Below are 21004 nucleotides of genomic sequence, written 5' to 3'. Positions count from 1 at the left end.
CAAAGTGGTCATTAGATCATGAAAGAAGCAGTCCATTTCGGATGTTAACGCATCATTAGTTGGATTATATGCTACTATGATTACCAAAGAATGATTTTTTATATCAATATAAACTTACACTAGTCGTTAATTAATTTGATCAATCGTCAATCTCCTTCCCCTGTTCATTTCCCTTCTTTATTTCTGATAAAGCTACTATAACCATATCGAATCGCTTTATTTCTATAAATTCTTCACTTGTGTTGAAAACTTAAAACATTACAATTTCCTATTCGTTAAATACCTTTTAGTTGCTAGTTTTCATCTAATTTTCTGACTATACTTATCCGAGGTTTTGTTGAAAAATTTTGCGATTTGCGAGAAAGAACGAAAACAACGTGGCTTGATGAAGTTGCGAAGCCTTACTTTTGCGCCTCTTGATACATGTACTTTTTATCAGTTTATATAATGGAAGCATCTACTTTAAGTCAAAATTATTGTTCTTTTAATTTCTTTACTGTAATTGGGTATTCTTGTTATAGTAGCTTCAAAATATTCAAATTTTTCTGTTTCTTCGAACTGGTATTTCCATTGGTCTTATACTATAGGATGTGTATCTTATTTAAAATATTTATATATTTTGCAACATTTTAATATAGGTATAATATTTTTTTTACTTTATCCTCAAAGTTTTTTATTGTTTGTTTTATTTATGATCTGTTTATTGCGAGTATTACTGTGTGTTCGGCAAATGTAATGTATTCCTGTTTCTTATGACAGGTTGTTTTATGATAGAGACTTAACCAGTGGTGGATCCAAGGGGGGGTCAAGGGGGTCATGACCACCCCCAAAACAAAATTAAATATCAATCAAATAATCCTAAAAAAAAAATTATTTAAAACCCATCAACCCTATAAGCAGGAAGTCAAGAGTTGAAATGAATCAAACTCATTTATTGTAGGGGTAAATGTAGAATTATAAGGAAACATTTTTAAATTGCTCTTTAAAAAAATCAACCATTCTGAATACAGTAATACCTCGATTAACAACCTGACTTCCGCGAATTCGGGATTACGCGATTTTCAAATTTTGACAATTTGTCATTTGGGTGCCAGAGAATCGTTCGATTATCAATGAGATAGAATTACCGCCCACACATTATTGCTTATTCAATGTACATTCATGGCATGACTTTTCGCACGAAATCAGCACATTTTTTATTAGTTATTTCTTATCTTCAGTTTTGTCTACGAATTGGTTGTTGGTAATTTGAATATATATTATAATTGTCGAGACTGTGTGCTACATTTTATAATTTATCTATATTAAATACCAAAGTGAATATTGTTTTTGCATTAGCTCTGTCTGATACGTTAGTGAATACAAATAAAGGAACTGGGGGCTGCTGTCCAAAGTATTTGTGAAACTGTGAAACAGTAGTTTGGCTTATTAATGTTTTAGGTACAACTGTATCACTTAGTCGTCTTCTTCACGAAAATTAGATTTTAAGTAGGCTACTGAGGCCATAGAGGACACTAAATGCATTCTTCAAAATAAAAGATCAAATGCTGAATCTGTTTTTAGCAAACTTTACTATGAAGTAAACAAATAGGTGAACAACTAGACATTGAATTAAAGATGCCTCGTATAGTTTCTCGTCAAACGTGTCGTCAAAACCAATCTGCTAAGTCTTGCGAAGAATATTTCCGAAGATCTATTTATTTACCCCGTTTAGACAATATCTTAACTTCCACCTTCCAGGATATTATTGGACCAACTACTTACTGCATATTCCACAGTAGAACAAGAGTTTTCACTGCGGATTCAAAAGTAAAAAAGAGTCGTGCAAAATAATGGAAAACTTCCTGATTGTATTTTAAAAGTATTAGAAAATTTATATATTCATACCTATGTATCCAAATATCACAATATTTCTGCAAATATTAATTACACTGCCAGTCAGTGCAGCAACAACAGAGTGTTCTACTCTTAAACCTCCTAAGACTTGGCTTAGAAATAGAACTTCTGTCAACTGGTTTAGCACTCATCAATGTGCATCCTGAAATTTCTCTAGATGTTGATCCAATTATTGAGCGATTTGCTAATTTTAATAGGCGAAAAGAATACATTTTTATAAAATTATAGAATGTTTACTTTTCTTATAGTATTTTTAATCACTGACCTTTTATTTACCACTCGTGGCCGGCTGTTGCTGAAGATTCGTGCACTTATAGCCGTATATGCCTAATTATAAAAATAACTATTCCCTTATATATTATATAATATTATATTATGTTTTTTGTTGAATAAATTAATTTAAGTAAAATACTGTTTACACTTATTCTTAAGGTTTCTTCTTCACTACGGAAGGGGAGCTATAACTACAGAAAATTTCAAAACTCTCTATCTTGAGCTGTTCTTAGTATCGAATGTGTGTCCATGCCTGTTTAGTCTCTTACATTTTTCAGCCAGGAGCATTTTTTTCTTTCTGGACCTCTTTGTCCTTCTATTTTCCTTTTCATTATGAGTCGTAGAAAGTTATATTTTTCTTCTCTGTGAATATGTCCTAGATAACTCGGTTTTTGTTGTTTACAATATTTAGGAGTTATTTCTCAGTCCTCATTCTTCTCATCACCTGGTTATTGGTGACGTGCTCTGTCCATGAAATCTTCAGCATTCTTCGAAAAACACATATTTCAAAGGCTTCTATACGCCTCATACTTGTAATTGCGAGAGTTGAGACATGTCTCCATGTCTCATGTCCGTATAGCAATAAGGAATAAATGAATGTTGTTACAAATTATTGATATCGGATATACAACGATAAGATAGAGTTTATTGGGAATGTTAAATACATTCATTAATGTTTACACTTACATTAAGTTATTGCATTTAAATTACTTAACTTTGGTTTATACTTATTTATCCTTGGTTTGTTCTTGATTTTGTAGCTATAGGATAGGTGGGTTTAAATTAATTGTCTTTAAAATACCTAGTTTAAATTGACAGTCCTTGATTTTTCAGTATTTATATTTTAATAACTTTCCTTTGGTTTAATAGTCTTGTACACTTGATTTTACTGAGTATTTGGGTTTAAATTATTTTTTTTTGTTTTTTTAGTTTAAGACCCCTTAATGTTGTACCCTTCTTTGCACCCGTAGGGTATTTAGTTTTAAAAACTTCTCATTGGTTTAATATATCGCTTAAAATAATTATTGAGAAAATGATTCCCTTACATGAGGCACAAATCATATCAATCGTAAAGCTGCAAAAATCTAAATCCTATATCAAAATCACCCTCATGACTCATGACCCCCCCCCCCCCCCCCACCCGATAAAAAAATTCTGGGGATCAGCCACTGAAAGGTGCAATCTAAATCCTGTATCAAAATCTAACTGGACTTAACTGTCATTAGATATATCATGCAGCTTAATAAAATTAAAATATTAGTAGAAAATTGTAATACAATATACGCTAATAGACGATTGATGATGATTTTCCAGGATAATTCACTTAGACAAATTACACTTATATATGTTTTTTTCTAATAAAGTTTATCTAAACAAATCGACTGCAACTTAAAAGGGGTCAATAACATTTTTTTGGCAGTTTATTTAAATGAAACAATTTTACTTCCAACTAGTACCTGATGAAAGACGTAATAATTGGCAAGCTAATAAACTACGTAACTTATGTTAGTTGTGCTCAAGCTATTGTCGTTTATTCATATATTTTTCTTAAAATTTGTTAGGTTAAAAAGTGAATAAGCAGCTTATTATTGAATATAACGTACTGTGTTAGTTGTGGTAGTTTGTGATTGACTTAAAATACTAAATTTATTTAAAATGGATTTTGATGATACCCCTTTAACATTACCAAGTATCTCTGGTAGAGGTAATCGTAGGGACATAAGTCCAGGTAGGTAACACTTAATTATTTTATAATAGTTTTATAATAACAATAACTTATCAAAAAATATTCAAATTTGTACTATGATTTTTTAGATATTTAGTCTATTGCATAATAAATCACATGTGGAAAATTTAAAAGTTTGAAAGTTATATAATGTTTGAAAACAGCTACAGAAGTTATCGAATAATATATTAACTAGATTCCAATTCGTGATAATTATCAAAGTCAAAAAAGCAGACAGATTAAGAAATATATATGCAGGACCTTCTTATAAACAATTGTAAGCCATTAACACCTTGACTGCGCAATGGAAATCTGTACTTTGTCCTTCTCTGCGTTACAAGTACACTTAAGTTTTGTGCCTTCCAAGTCCCCGGGGACATGTAAGTAAAGTGACAAATTTTGACATCTCTGAGCAAAAGTATCTAATTTTATCAAACGAAAATAATAAATTATGGAACCAAAATAAATTAACATTGTTCTGCTTGCTTCGTAGCTCAATACATATCAAAATAAACGTGTACCACAAGAAAATAATAACAAACAAAATATGATTTTTTTTTTAAATATATACCTAACTATTCTAAGAAAAAGTTACTCATGGTGTTTATTAAAACAAGATAAACAAAATCCAGGCATATTTGGACAATTATTACAAAAACTTGTTACACGGCGAACTTTTTTGTCAGTTTCTCTGCCGTTTAAAGTTGTTCGTAGTGTTTGGTAACAACCTTTACATGGTTTCCTCTTTTTTCAACCTGGACTATTAGGTTTTACAAACGTATGAACCCTGTTTCTCATATCATCTACAGGGTGTTGTACTATTTTATCAGATACTGCAAGATTTTCAGTGAACTATTTCCTGAATTCCAAAATTCCAATCTTAGTTTGGGCAACCATATTGTAGACCGCCCATGCATTAACTAATGATGTACCCAAAATTAATTCAAACACGACTTTTCTACAATGAATTAGCAATGTAAAATGCTGAACAATTTGACAAACTATGTAACTTACTTATACCACTTCAGAGATTTTCTAACTGATGTATGTTAAGAAGACATTTGATCACTAAAATCTACCCCTTTTTTAGCTTTGTTATAGTCGATGACACACTGTGGTTTCGAAATTTCATCTCCTTGTCTATTATGTGTTCCTAAAATAGTAAAAGTTGTAAGGTACTTATTATCAATAAAATATGCTGCATTACCAGTAGCAGTTAATGTCGCATCGTGACTAGGATCACTGGATATCATTAAGACTAGTCGTTTATCAAACCATTTTATTATTTTATCCCATTACATTCTTGTCCAATAACCTGTCCCTTTTTTAGCTTTTGACATATTTCTTTTGGTATTCCTCTTCTATTGCTCCTCAACATTCCACAATAAATCATTTTTTCCTTATATAAATCTTCGACTAGCTGTATGCTTGAGTAAAAATTATTTCCACAAATAGTCCTCCCCTCTTTTGGCTCAACTATTTTCAAAAGTTCTTTTATTATTGCATGCGAATCACCTTGTGGTGCAGTTGTATCTCCCTTTCCAGTATACACATTTATATTCAATTTCATACACGTCTTATGTTAGAATAAATCTGAAAAATGAGTTTGGTTGGGACAAATAAACCAAGATATTAACAAATCATTACTTGTATATAAAAAAATATAAAATACATTTGAATATTAAAACTCAAAGCAAATCTTGTCAATAACCTTTAAAAATATTAAATATGATATTAATTGACTATAAGGTAACAACAAGTTATTACTGGATAACTTTTTGTTGCTCTTCAAGGATCGCAGAATCTAGTAGTTAGTTGCTAATATTGGCTACACAGCATAACTTGCTGGAGATGCCAGGATCGAGTACGTTCTAGTTCTGAGTAGCTGTTTGGTTTTGCTTAGCAGCTGCAGTTAGTGCTGCATGGTCTACTATGTGCTGCAGAATTCTTCAGATAAAAAGGTAGATAAAAATTAGGTCAAAAAATTAAAAAAATAATAAACCATTGCATATGTTTTAAAATATTTCCTTGTCATATAAAAATTGAAAATAATTGCAATATTAAATAGAAAATAACAAATTGGCAAGGATAAAATGGATATAATTATTATTAAACAAATTAGTTAAATTATAATAAAGATACTAACTGCATATTGGACGAATAAATTATAAGTTTAAAGGAATGAACAGATTGCTGCGATTTAATCGTTGCGTAGACGACACGATTTATCTCGCAATATAAGCGACAGCGTTTTTTCATGTCATGAACACATTGCTGCGATTAGTCGTTTGAATTGACCTGACGACTACAGCATAGTCTGGAATGGATTCTTCAAAATCTGAGAAAGATTTAATCTTGCTGGTTACTTTAGCAGACGAGGAGGATCAAAAGTAAAATATGTAAATATATATTAAAATTAAAGATTGTCTTATTATGTATTCACTAGGTATCTGGAAATATTATACCAAATATCTGTTTTCATTTAACGGGCAAGTTTTAATATTTATTAATATGTTTTATAGAAAAAGAATAATTGGGACTCATAAGATAAATTTGGAAAGACAACAAAAAGGAGAATTTCGTACGGTAATGCCACAACTTCGATCTGATGAAAATCGGTTTTATAAATACTTCAGAATCAAAATTGCTTGTTTTAATGAAATTTTAAACTAAATAAGGGAAATATTTCTAAGCCTTATATCAATTTTCGTGAATCTATTTCAGCAGAAGAAAGAATAGCCATTACTTTGAGGTAAATCAATCATTACTCATTGTATTTTTATTTTTATATTTTTTTATATCACATTATAAAGGAGTAAAAACTCGTAAAAAGGTGGCTGCTAAAGCTGGAAATGATTGTTCGCAATCTGCACTAGTGTACTTGAATTATGTTTAAGTGAAATGGTTCTTTGGTCTGGCGAAATAAGTGGACTTTCATAAAAATTCGAATCAGAGATGCAACTATTAGAAGTTGATTGTTGAGAATTCTGGTGTAGTTGAATTATCTGCTGCTGCTCTTCATAGTGCATTATCTCTTGCTGTGCAATTCTTTGGGCAATTTGTAGTTTGGTTCAGCCTGACGTTTTCCAGAAAATTGTTTCATCAAGCCTGCATATGATAGAAACAATAGTTGAGTCTTTTGCTGTTTTTTTTGCTTTCAAAATAAGTAATAATAGAGTCAACTGAAGTTGTCTTTTTTATATTTTGTACATTTCTTACTTTTGGTTTTTTTTGGTTCTGGTTCTACAATCGAGGTGATGACATCAGCACAAGTAGCAACCTTATTTTTTGTAGGTAACAGCACTTTAGATAGATCACCAGGTTTACTCTCTTCGTTAGCAGAAACATCTACGCCATCATCTTTCTTAGTTACAGACTCTACTTGAGTCTCAACTTACGGTACATTTGAAGTGGTTTTAGCAAAAAGCAAGAAAGGTCGGAACATTTTCATACTTTCAACCCATTGCCATGTTTTATTTTGTGCAGCTTGTCCAGTTTTTGTTTTGATTACTCTTAAGTATCAGTAACAGATGACAGCTTCAGTACAATAGGGCACAGTTATCGTGTTGGATTTTCAACAGTTGCTACAATTATAAATTAAGTATGTGAAACTATACATAAAAAAATACATCCTATTTATCTGCCTGAACCGACAACACAAATATGGCAAAAATCAGCTGAAGATTTTCAAACATGTGGCCATTTCCAAACTGCATCGGTAGTTTGGACGGATAATATGTAACTATAAAATGTCCTGGAAAAACCGGATCAAACCATTTTTATTATTTGAAAAAATTTTTAATGGTACTGATGGCTATTGTTGTTGCCAATTACAATTTAAGATGCATTTATGTAGGAGGTTACGGGAAAAATAGCGACGGAGGCATATTTAAAAACTCACACATGGGCCAGAGATTTAAGGCAGGGATAAAAATCTTCCTGAGCAAGTAGAACCTTGTCCACACGTTTTGATTGGAGATGAAGCCTTTGCTTTGAAATCTTCTTTAATGAGACCTTTTCCCTAAAAACAATCTAGAAACGACAGACGAAAAGAAAATTAAAATACTCGTTTATGCCGAGCTAGACGTGTGGTCGAAAATACGTCTGGCACTTTAGCTCAAAAATGGCGAGTATTTTTTATCCAATTGAGACAAAAGTTGAAACGACAATTTTAACTGTTGAAACTTGTTATATTTTGCATAATTTTTTACGCACTAAAGTAAACCAACAAGGACTAGAGTTTTCAGAAACTGAAGAAAACTTAGACATAGCTTTTATTAATGTAGAAAGAGACCCAAGGCTTGCAACCAATTTAGCGTTTTCAACTAGAGAACAATTTGTTAACTATTTTAATACTTGAATGTAAATAAAAACTCTAAATATTAATAATTAAAGTAAATATATAAAAACAATTATTTAATAAAATAAGTAAATTGAATAAAAACTCTCTGAATAAATACTTACGGAATTCTTTCATATCTTGGCTAATTTCATCCCATACTTTTTACCAATCTTATTAATTTCTTTGTTGGATTCTAAATTCGCAACGATAACGAGAGAAAACGCAGCCGGCTGTGTTAACAAAATCTAACGCAGTACTAACGTTGTCGTTTGCGAGATATCATCGCACCAATGTGTTGGTTCTCTTTAATCGCCGTAGCCGTTTGTCTCGCGAAAATTTCGCATTGCGATGTTGTCGTCAACGCACCGATTAATCGCAGCAATATGTTAATACCTTAAAAGAAACATGCGCGGAAGAGGTTAATGTGTGAATAAAAGTAGACAAATTTGAAATCATAAAAAGACACTGCATATTGATTAAATATTAAATATAATTTACCCCAAGAAAAGATTTAATATTATAAGTGAATTTTCAGCCAAGCATGCCTTTTTATAGACGAACGATATTAGGTGATAGACAGAGCTAGTCGAAATCTAAACAATTGGCATCCAAGGTTATCGCTGTTGAACGCTACCAACAACAGTTCAAATAACCAAACTCTTTCCAAATTTCTTTCAATGCAGTTTTTGACGAAACGGGGAAATTTGTCATTAACACTAGCAAAACATTATAACAAACAACGGTACGTTTAGTTTTTAAGGGGTAATAAATTGATAGTTTTTCAGAATCGAAGAGAGTTAATATTGAAAGAAAAATTATGAATGCCACTATTCAGAGAAATATCTATCTAATTATGTGCTACACATGGTCTATTCCCTATTTAAAATTAAGGGCTTGTGGTACTGGTGGAGAAGGAATTGGCAATTGACAGATATCTGTATCTTTAAAAAATGACCCATTATACATACCATTAGGTACCTTAACATATCAAACCCCCCTTTTATTTTTAATGTATAAACAAATACGGAAATATTTATCATTTATTTACAAATACATGTTCATTTCAGTTTCATTTTGAGATTAAAAATAATTTGTTATTTTTTTTTCTTCGTGTTACACATGGGAAGGGTAAACTAGATTAAAATAATGCCTTTGCTATCTAAGTTATCGCGTATTTACCAAACATCTATTTAAATAATAATAATACCACATATGGGAAAATTGTAAACATAAAATAAGATTATCGAAAAGTGAATATTTGTGTATATTTTATGATATGAGATTTTTGAGCATTATTTGCACAAAAGTCACTCGATTATGGATAATTATTGTCAGATATAAATAAGAAAAAAAAATACGATATGTTAACAAATCAACGATTAAATGGTGTACATCTTGCCTTAAATATATTTCCTTAACCAAAACATATACAAATTGGAATAAAAGCTAATGAAAGATTTCTCTTATTTATGAATTTAAGTCTATAAAAGGAAAAATGTACACAGATGATCCATCCAAAAATTTCTAGTAGTGAATTCAGGTCATATTCTTGAGTAAAAATTCTTATTTTTGTGTCTCTAATTACAACACGATACAAAAGAGGTTAGTTGTAAAGCGCAAATTATAAAAAAACCAAACCATCATCATCTGCGTTAATTAGCAAGTTAGAAATCAGCAAGTCGAAAATCAGTTAGCTTAAGGGGGGGATAGGGCTGATTTTCAATAATTTACACATATTTTTAAAATTTTTTTTTTGAAAAATTTTTTAATGTAAATTTATTTATAACATAAGTACATAATAAAACAATATTTCAAGAGTAGTATTTAAAATTTTGGTACAAAATTATTAAAAATTAAGAAAAGGACAGCTAATTTTCCAAGATGACAAAAAAGGGTACTTTGCGGTGTTCATCATAACTTTTAAATAGATAATCTGTTGACAAAAAAGCAGAAGATTTCGTTGGTTTATGAGTTTCCCTAGGTTTCAACGTCGAGGTAGAGTTTATTTTATAGTTTTTTATGTTTAAAAGTAAAAAAAGACAAATTTTATAAATTTTCGAAAATTTTTGTTAAAATTTGACGTTTTGTTAAAATTTATCTATATTTATCTCGTTATTTATCTATAAAAAAAGTGTGTAAAATTTGAGCAGGACCGATTAAGTAGTTTTTGAGATTCAGTGAACACCGATTTGAAAAATAATTTTTCAAGAGAAGGAGCCCCCTCTCTTACTTTTTCTGTTAGTCCGGAGAATCATAATAAGACATCCATAATAAGAATAATAAGATTAAACAGGTAGGGAGTTAGTGAAGAGCCTTGAGTCAAAATAAGCGTCACTGGAAACTTTCAGACAATCCGACAGAAGTCCTTACTTTGGTTTACGCTCCCTTATACATATTTATCACGGATCATCCGTAATACTTAGAAACCCATTTTCCTCTTATACATCTCCATAGCTCTTGTCTACGAACTGTGTCGTACATCTTCTCAGATTTATAAATATGAAATGTAGCTCTCCTTATTGCTCGCTGTATTTTTTATCAACTGTTTCAACAAGACATCCGTTGTCCTTCCTCCTGGCACAAACCTAAACTGTTCCTCTTGTATCGATGTCTCTCTCCTTATCCTTCGCTCTACAGTTCTCTCTCAAAATTGTGTATGCCATTAACTTTATCCAGCTATAGTTCTTACAGTCCTGACTGTCACCTTTATCTTTATACAATTATACCATCACACACTCTCTTCATGCGTTGGGCATCCCCTTTTTCCTGATATATCCTACTCATCATTTGCCACAAAATATCCACCCCTTCCTCTCCTTCTTCTTTTTCTTGTGCAACTCCTATCGGAGATTGGAAATCATCAAGGCTATCCTGACCTTGTTTACAGCTGACCTAAAGAGTTCATAGTGGTACAGCCAAACCACTCTCTCAATTACGCAGCCATGACATTCTTCTACGGTCTGGATTCCGTTTTCCTTCTATTTTTCCTTGCATTATATTTTGAAGTAATGTGTATTTATGTCCTCTCATCACGTGACCCAAATATTCGAGTTTTCTTCGTTTGATCGTTGACAAAATTTCTGGGTCTTTTCCTATCCTTCGCATTACTTCAAAATTTGTAAGTCTGTCAACCCAACTTATCTTCAGCATTCGACGGTAGCACCACATCTCGAAACTTTCAATATTTTTTATATTGTTCTGCTTAAAAGTCCAGGCCTCTACACCGTATAATAGCGTGTTAAATACGTAGCCCCTTAGCATTCTTAATCGGAGAGGGATGCTTATAATCTCTGTTGCAGAAGAATTTCCTCATCTTTATGAAAGTGGCCCTGGCTTCCTCTCCTAGCGCCAACCAAACCTCTACCGGTATTCCATCAGATCTTACTGTCTTACTATTCTTCATCCTATTTAACGACTCGACAACTTCATCTCTCGCTATCCGCGGTATTACATTCTCATTGGAATCCCGCATCCTCTATATCTCCTCTGGTGTTCTTTATTTAGAGACTTTCTGAAGTACTCATACACGTTTGTTTTATTTTAAAATGGGTTTCTAATAATCTTAATCTGCCGCACGTGGATAAGTCCTTTGATGACTTGTCCTTTGCTTTAGCAATGCTGTATAACCTTTTATCCCCTTGGGCGTTTCTAACTTTTCATACATCTGACTATCTTTAGTTAGCATTAGCTACAGCGTGCTTTGCTACCTCGTATATATCCTTATATTTTTTTTTTTAGATCTGTTTTCTTCCTGAGGTTTTCCTAACCTCTTTCTATTATGTGTCTTCTGTCTTAATAAATAATGTTTTAATGACAGCCAAATCCCATGCCACTGCAAAATCAATCACACTATTTCCTTTATCATTGTTTAATTCCCATCCTCAAACCTCAATGAACTCTTTCTATTTCGGCTTTTTCTCTAACAATATGTCCATTTAAATCTCCTCCAATAAAACGCTTTTCATCTACGGCAATCTCAAGAATCTCGCAATCAAAAGCACTCCAAAATTTTTCTTTTCCTGTGTTTTACACCCTACCTGTGGGCCGAAGGCATATATGATGTTTACTTTTTGACTGTATTAAGTAAGACACTCATTATTCTATCACTTCTTCTGGTTAGCCTTACAAGATATTCCTTCCATTCGTTGGTTAAAATATATCTTCCTGTTGATTGCGTGTTTCTTGTGTTTTAAAACTGATTTATTTTTTGAAGTGTCTTTTTTTTAGTTCTAAGCAGTAGTTTTATCTCGTTTCTGCAATGCTTTCAATGTCGATTTTTACTTCTCGTTGTAGCTGAATGACTGAAGTTGTAGCTTGAACTCTCGCGCCAAATATTTAACTTTTTCACAGTCTGCCGAATTTTTATAGACGTCTACGTAAAAAAAGTGCGATTTATGGTAGGAAATTAATATGCTTGATAATAATGACATGTCTAGTAAACTCAAGTTAATAGTAGCTATAAAAATTTTAACAATAGGGATTCTTGACAATCAAAAATTAAATTTCTGTGTCTTTTCTAATTTATTTTTCCATTTTTACTCCGGTCATCAAAGACGCAAATACAACTAAACCTCTAAAAATCCTACGAAAAGCTGAATTTTACTGAGAAAGATGCAAAAAGGTTTAGCACTTTTACCCACTGGTTTCCTCCTAAAACGTACAATCGTAGGGGAGTAAAATCGGAAAAAAATCTATTTACCAGGCATCTGCACGTCGTAGAAAAAAACATTTTAAGTAAAAAATGTAGCTGATATAATTTTAAACAAAAATATTTATTAGCTCTTTTTGTGTATAATCAACCGTTCTCTCAAAAATAACGCTTGAAGCGACTGGCGATTTTGAATGTCAGTTAAGCGCGAAATCAATTATAAATAAATTTTTTATCAACTCGACGAAAAAATTTGATATCTTTTGATCAGAGTGCCCTATCGACATGAGTCAAAATGCATTTTTAAGTAGTTTTTAAGCAGTTTTTATAAAGGTGTGAAATATATAAACGTTGTGCAATGTTTGCAATTTTTATGATTCTCATGAGATCAACAAAATTTATAACTTTTAATGACTGGTCAATGAATGGAATTTCCATTGTTAGATCCTAATCTTCAAAATTTTTAGCATTAAATTTTAGTTTTGAGTTTTTGCAACAAATGTGAGGCATTTGAAATATTTTTAAGAAACGCTGAATTTAAACTTTCATATTACAAATGATATAAAACGTTTAAAACTGCCACCTAATATTTGTTGCCAAAACTCAAAATCAAAATTTTCTGTTAATGGTTTTAAAGATCTCGTGAAAATCATACAAAATGTCAAAAATCGCGCAACGGTTATTTATTTAGCACCTTTATAAAAACTCACTTCATTCGCGGCAAAATACAAAAATTGCATACGAAAGCTGCAGATTCAAACTTGCCGGTCGCTTCGAGAGTTGTTTATAAGATAAAGGTTTAATCTACACAAAAAATGTTAATGAACATTTTTGTTCAAAATTACCTCAGCTAAATTTTTTTTTAACACATTTTGTCCTACAACGTACAAATTCTTGGTAAATTTATTTTTTCCGATTTCCCCCCACCCATACGAATGGACGTTTAATGTCTTTTATGGGGAATAATGGGGTAAAACTGGAAAAACTTTTTTGCATCTTTTTGAAGTCCCAAAATTGAGTTATTTGCAATATTTAACTTGTTCGCATGATTTTTAGAGGTCAAATCTCCAGAGGTCAAAAGACTGGAGTTGATGTTACCATAATAGGCTTATATCGTTTTTGTTGATGTTGAAGTTTATTTTGGGCTAGTTTATACACTCGCGATCATAAAATCCGGGTCACCTTGAAAATCACCGATATTTCATTTTTAACGAGCTTTATCGTAAATAATAATAACACAAATACAAACTAATGCATGTTTCTGGGAATTGTTGTCGGCTTAGCGGTTTCCTTTGCAACAAAGAATTTCAATAGTGCCGATTTCGCGGGAAAGCGCACATTTCCCAAAATGAACGGTACCTGTAACTGCCGCTTGTTTTAAATGTCTCATTTGTGCTTCGACTTTCTGTTCAAACGCAACGAACAAACGTTTATTATTGTCACCATTAGTGTTTATTAGTGTTTATTATTGTTTATTTTTTGCCAAAAATCCCTTGACTGTTGTTGAAACGGCACAAATTGTTGCGCTTGTGAAAGACGGTCACACTCAACGGCAAGTCGCAAGAACTGTTGGCGTAAGCCTTTCTACGGTTCAACGAGTGCTTCAACGCTTTCAGGAGAAGGATTTGCTATCCAGACGACCTGGCTCTGGACGAAGAAGAATGACCACGGTACCAGATGACCCTTTTCTTGTGTTTCAGGCTTTACGAAACCGGACCTCAATTGCGATTATGCATCGATATCGTCTACAGGAAGTACGAAATCGCAATGTTAGCGTTGCAACAGTTAGGAGAAGATTTCGTTCTTTTGGACTATCTTCTCGGGTAATGGCTAAAGGACCGCCGCTTCGCCTGGCGCATCGAGTTGCACGACTAGCTTTTGCTCGACAATACGCGTATTGGGGAATTACCGATTGGAGCACAGAGTTATTCTCAGATGAATCCCGTTTCTGCCTAACTGGATCCAATGGACGTGTAAGAGTTTGGAGGAGAACCGGTGAATGATTTTCACCAGCTTGCATTGCTCCAAGAATGCCATTTGGTGCAGGCTCGGTCATGGCTTGGGGAGGTGTGAGGTCGAATTACCCTTCATCGAAAATGGGTCCTTAACTGCACGACGGGACATTACGGAAATTCTGGAAGAACATGTTATGCATACCATGGCAAGGCTTGGATGAAACGTCGTTTTTATGCAGAACAACGCGCGAACTCACGTTGCCACGATCAGTATGCAATACTTAAACGAGGTTGGAATTACGAGGCTACCCTGGCCAGCTAAGTCTCCGGACCTGAATTCCATCGAACATATCTGGGACGATTTGAAAAATCGTATTTAACCCCTAACATCTCCTCCTAAAAACGGATAGAAGCTTAAGGATCTGTTAGTGAGAGAGTGGAATAACATATCACAACATGTAATTCGGAGAAAAATTGAGAGTATGCCCCGTCGTCTGCAAGAGGTCATTAGAGCAAGTTTAGGCAATACACGATATTAGTCATTGAAATTTCACTGACATTTTACCACGTTCTGTATTTTTCATTTTTTTCGTATACCTGTTTGGTATACGAAACAATTGGGATTTGTTTTCTGCTTTTACAATAAAAACAATACAAAACCGTTTTTTTCTTTCAAAACAAACATTGATGACAAATAAATAATACGTTAGCCTAAAAAAAAGGTTATTACTGCACCAGAGGCAAAAATATTCCAGAAACTTGAAATTTTCAAGGTGACCCGGATTTTATGATCGCGAGTGTATTTTAGTGTCAATTTGTATCTAGTATAAATTTAAAGGCTTTACCATATTTAAACAAAAATTCTATTATTGTTTAATAAATACATCCAGTAAGAACCAATTCACTTTGACGAGAATTATGTAAATTCTGTCAATACGACTATATTCAATAATATGCAAGTCCGTTTTCTTTTCGTAATAATGTAAAACTTACGAGTTTTTTTAACGACAATATTAACAACTGGCATTTCTGAATGTAAAGTAAGTAAGTAATACCATGTAATACGTATGATGGTTACCATGTTAATTTATTTATAAATGTTAAAACATTAATAGAATTATCAATTTTATGCATTACAGGAAGTAGTCAAACATTTGTTGTGTATTACTCTGTTTAGTATGTACCCATTATATGGTGCACTATTTTTAACTTCAATTAGACTGCTTTAGTTTTATAAATAGTTTAAAATAAGAAAAGATTAGATACTATCTTAGAAATTAGTTACAAAGAGTATCTATGGAAATCCAGTTTAAAATTAGAGTATATGTGTACAACTCAAAAAGCCAACGGGCAGAAATAAACTAATAGTAACTGGAGACCTTGATCCATTAAGTTTACCAATAATAAAATTAAAAAATTTTAATGAATATACGGACTTACTTACAATATATCACTTTGATTATTGATTAATCTAATGAAACTTTATCGTGTCATTTATCATGTACAGCTTTAATTACGTTAAAAATAGATTAAAGCATTGGCAATAAATATATAGTGTGGCAACCACTTACGAAATAAAATTGTTTATGTCCTTATTTTCAAAAATTATAAAAACACTGGGATCTGTCACGTTCAAAATTTAAATGTGTGCTTTTTAACCTGGCATCACATACGTGGATTTTTCTGTCATTAGTACATATGTGGGGTGTGACAAACCCCAATTTCTAAGAAAATCAAAATTTTTTCTGGCAGTTTTTTTATATGTTTTCTAATTTCATGGTCTGAAGTGATCATCTAAGGACTATTTAAGCAAAAAAGAAATAATCAGAACACCTTTATTCAAAAGAAATTAAAAATAAACTAATAATAGGCAATTCTCCATAAGCAAAAACCACAACTTAACTGAACAATCTTACCAAAAAATATAAACACCATATAATCAAAAATACAATAGTAAATGAAAATCTAATAGTAAGATAATACAAGGAAAAACTCTGCCCGGTTGTACAGTGAAAGAAAAAAATTAATCGCTATTTGAATTCATGCAATTTTGACAACTTATGACAGCATACTCCAGGCACAGTAATGATTCACAGTTTGAACAGAAATATTTAGTTTTCCGATCTCGGCTTCTTGGACATACTGAACATCTTCCCATGAGTTTTGGAATCTTGGCAGGTGGCACTTCAGGGGCATCTTGGCCAAAATGTGCAATGTTTTGACGAATACTCCTTGGTATTCTTGGATTATTTTTTCTTTCAGATATGTGGTCCTGGATCAATTCAAAGCCCAACATTTTGATAAACAATCTCCTGGCAAGTTTAAAATCTTGATTGTTTTCTCTGTATATCACCAAAGCATTTATGGCGGCTGTATTCAAGAGAGAAAACATGATCGTAAGAGGCCATCTCCGTGAGTTTCTAGATACGTTATATGATGCAGACAGTTCATCCACTACATCTACTCCACTTTTAGTAAAGTTGTAGAAGCTTATTATTTCTGGTAAATTTTTATCGCCAGTTGCTTCATCAATAGCTCCATCATGGTGCATGGTGGACAACAGTAGGACGTTTTTTTTTTTTTCGGTCTGACCGAAGACAGACCATCAGATATTGAAAACGATTTTTAGACATTGCATTGCGGAATATATCGACACCAGTCCCATCTGTTTGCCATAAGTCTCTCAAATTCTGACGATTAGAATGAAACATACCTTCTAAACAAAGAAGTCCGATAAATGCTTTAATTTCACATTCATTGGTTGGTTTCACCATGCATTTATTTTGATATGCAATTGATTTTTGTTGAATTTTGAGATTGGTCCAGCGCAGTATGTCTTCGATCATTTGTCGGTCAAAAAACAATTGCCAATAATCTAAAGCACGTTTAGCATTTTTTGCATAATGCTTCACACCCGGCAAATGAGTAATAATGTTCTCTGATCTTGTTCGAACCCGTTTATTATTTGAAGCAAGTTTGTTCCATTGTGTTCCGTCTTTTCCGAGATACATTTCTTCGTTTCTTGGAGGTCCGTCAGTGCTTTTATTTTCCGTCTCATTCTGAAGTTCTGTTTTTGATGTCTTCATGTCTGAATCTCCGTCAGAAACTACATCTTCTATTGCGATATCCCGCTCCGAGTCGGTGTTGTGGTCGCTTTCAGAGATATGGTCAATATCGTCATCGCTTTCCGATTCGATGGCATCGTCATCAATTTCAGCCCATAGAGCTTCAAGCTTTTTCTGTTCCGCTTCGTATGACATGATATTTTAGCTAAAAAATTAAACAATTGAATATGCAGATTCAAATAAGTCAAAAATAAAAATTTACTGATAATGTCAAAATTGCAAATGCGAGTAAATAGGTGGGGTTTGACACACCCCAGAGCGTTTCAGGCGCGTATAACTTCACTCACTGCCTACAATGTACTGAGGTAACGCCTGAATTCGATGGTGGGGACATTTTTGGGAAGCTATTGGGGTGGACGTGCGCATAAGTCTGCGTTTGATTTATTTTAAGAGCGATATTTGGGAGCTGGGGTTTGTGAAACCCCACATATGTAGTGCCGGGTTAAACATAAATTTTAATGTACAGGGTGACTCACGCAAGTCTACCGTAGCTTAAAGCTTCCTAACAACCTGATCTCAACGAATTATATAATGAAGGGCTGATTATGAATAATACAGGGTGAGATTTTGAAATTACAGTGTGGAAACCCCTTATAGAATAAAATTGTTTATGTTCTTTTAAAGTTTCCTAAAATTTTAAAATATTAGAAAATAAGCTGGGGCCCCTCAACTTTTAAATTTAAATGTCTGCTTCCTAAATGTAAATTTAAATATACAGAGTAACTTGTACAACAACTCGTAATGAAGTCAGTTTCTATAAAGCTGTTAAATAAATAAACTTCGAAATTTACAGAGAAATGAAATCGAAATGAAATTTTTTTTTTGTAGCGTAGAGTTTTGGTAACAAATATGAGGCAGTTGAAATATGCCTAAAAAACACTAAATTTAAACTTTCACATTTCAAACGATCTAACACGTTCTTCTAAAAACTCATTCTTTCTGATTGTATAAATTCCTTTTTGAAAATTACAATACTAATAATAATATCGTATGGCATTTTTGCCGGAAAGATCCTTTCGGACAGGTTCCGGCGCCATCTGCATCTTTAACCCTTGAACCACAAGGTGAGATTAGTGAAACGATATTCACAACGTGGGGTCACCAGCGACTTAACCCTTAACTACCATGGCCAAAAATAGTAACATTTGTACCATGGCAGGGTCAAATTTGACCCCCCGTTGTTTTTTGTATCAAAAAATATTCTTTTTTTAAATTGTTTTATTTTAAATTATTTTGTTTACAGCTACTTTTACATTTATATAAAAATAAACGAATTTGGTTAATAAGATATAACTTTATTTAAAAAAAAACTTTTGTATTCAGTCAAATTAACATAGCTATGCACTTTCTCGAATTATAAGAAAAATAATAACAATGTGCAGTTTTTTTATATCCAATTGTGAAATCTAGGTATCATAGCTCCTACCTAAAATAAAAAAAAATCGATTTAGATTTCGTATCTCAAAAATGACAAGCATGATTTTACCTTAATTTTCAACACAGCTTATGCATAACGTATGCGGGAATGATTTTTGCAAATAAAATCTCGACATTTATCGCACGATGAGCTTTCTTTCTTTTGGTTTTTGGAATATGGACATATTTTACACCTTCCCCTCTTTTTTCGTCTTTGTGGCTCTGGATTTGCGGCAGGCATTGGTTCCTGAAGTCCGGAAACATTAAAAATGGCACTATGAATTTCTCTCGGTAAACAAGTTTGCTTAGCTCTACGAGTAAAATGGGCCTTAATAAGTTCTTGACCTAAAGTGGTTAGAAGCAATCTTCTTTCCATTATTTAATTTTGCTGAACTCCATTAAAAATTACGTTAGCATTTAATCCTGCAATGTCCAAAATGCGAAACCATATTACTTGAGGCCATCTACGAGTTTTTCTGCCAGTTTAATAGCATGCACATTTCTTATCCAATGAATCCACTCTACCTTTTGTCTCATTGTAAAAATTTATAATCTCTGGCTTGCCATTAACCATTGTATTGGAATGATACATAGTTGACACTAACAACACTGCGCGATTTTTCCTAGGAACAAAAGATACAAGGCTCTCGCTTCCTGTAAAACCAAATAAGGCAGAATTAGGTGGCCTGTTTTTTGGGGTTGAAATTCAGCAGAAACCTCTCTTTTATTTCTTTTTAGAGTTCCAACATATGTAATTTTATGGCTTCTCAGTTCTTTTATGAGCTCAATGGACGAAAACCAATTATCTGCTGTTATGTTTCTATTTGTACCAGAAATTGGTGGAATAAGTGGCAAAACATCTAGAGTGGGGATGGATAACTTTTTTGGATTTGCTCTGCGTGTATCTTTTCCAGTATATATAAAACCATTTAGCAAATAATGTGTCTTAGAGTCTACTAAACACTGCATTTTCAGGCCGTATTTGTCTGGCTTATTTTTGAGATACATCCTGAATTGGCACCTTCCTCTAAACGCAATAAGCATTTCATCTATTGTGAGATATTCACCACAGCTATAATTGGACTGGCAATTAATTATAAACATATTAAAAATATTGGATATAGCTGCCAGTTTATCTCCGTGCGCAATACGTTCTTGTCTAGTAGCTGGGTCGTCAAAACAAAGACTTCCAAGCAATAATACCAGGTAAATTAAATTATGCTTACGTGTACGAGAAAAGGTGGAAGAAGTTTTAGACCACTTGTACCTATTTTTGCCATAAAACACATCCCTTGAGTCAGCTATATCACTTTCTTCACCCGAATATTCACTACCAGTTTCGGAATTATTAATTTGCCAATTTTTTTCGTCATCATCGTCCCATCCCTCTTCACTGTCTGTTTCGTGATCACTGTGTTCACTAGCCTAGTCTAAAAACTCACTGTCACTATGTAGTCCATTGTCCATAATTTTTTGTCCCTCCTCTTTAAGTTCTTTCTGTGTCAGAGGACGTTTATTGCGACTACACCCAGCCATTTCAAGTTACTCGTTAATTGCACTAGAAACACTTATACTATAAGCGGGTCAAAATTGACCCTATGCGTGCCTAACTCTGCAGTAGTA

General features: G+C 32.8%; 1 protein-coding gene across 1 annotated transcript in view; it reads left to right on the top strand.

The window, feature by feature from the left end:
* Positions 1–3810: 3810 nt before the first annotated feature.
* The window catches only part of LOC140443641 (aquaporin-like), a 131296-nt gene continuing 114102 nt past the window's right edge, over positions 3811–21004 (top strand). Inside the window, exon 1 of the mRNA XM_072534998.1 lies at positions 3811–3898. Within this exon, the coding sequence (XP_072391099.1) occupies positions 3826–3898 (73 nt within the window). The 5' untranslated portion in view covers positions 3811–3825. The remainder of the gene's footprint in view (positions 3899–21004) is intronic.

This window comes from Diabrotica undecimpunctata, chromosome 6 (genome assembly GCF_040954645.1).
Source record: "Diabrotica undecimpunctata isolate CICGRU chromosome 6, icDiaUnde3, whole genome shotgun sequence".
Classification (NCBI taxonomy): domain Eukaryota; kingdom Metazoa; phylum Arthropoda; class Insecta; order Coleoptera; family Chrysomelidae; genus Diabrotica; species Diabrotica undecimpunctata.
Note: the sequence above shows the minus strand (reverse complement) of the source record. Positions and strands in the feature narration are given on the sequence as shown.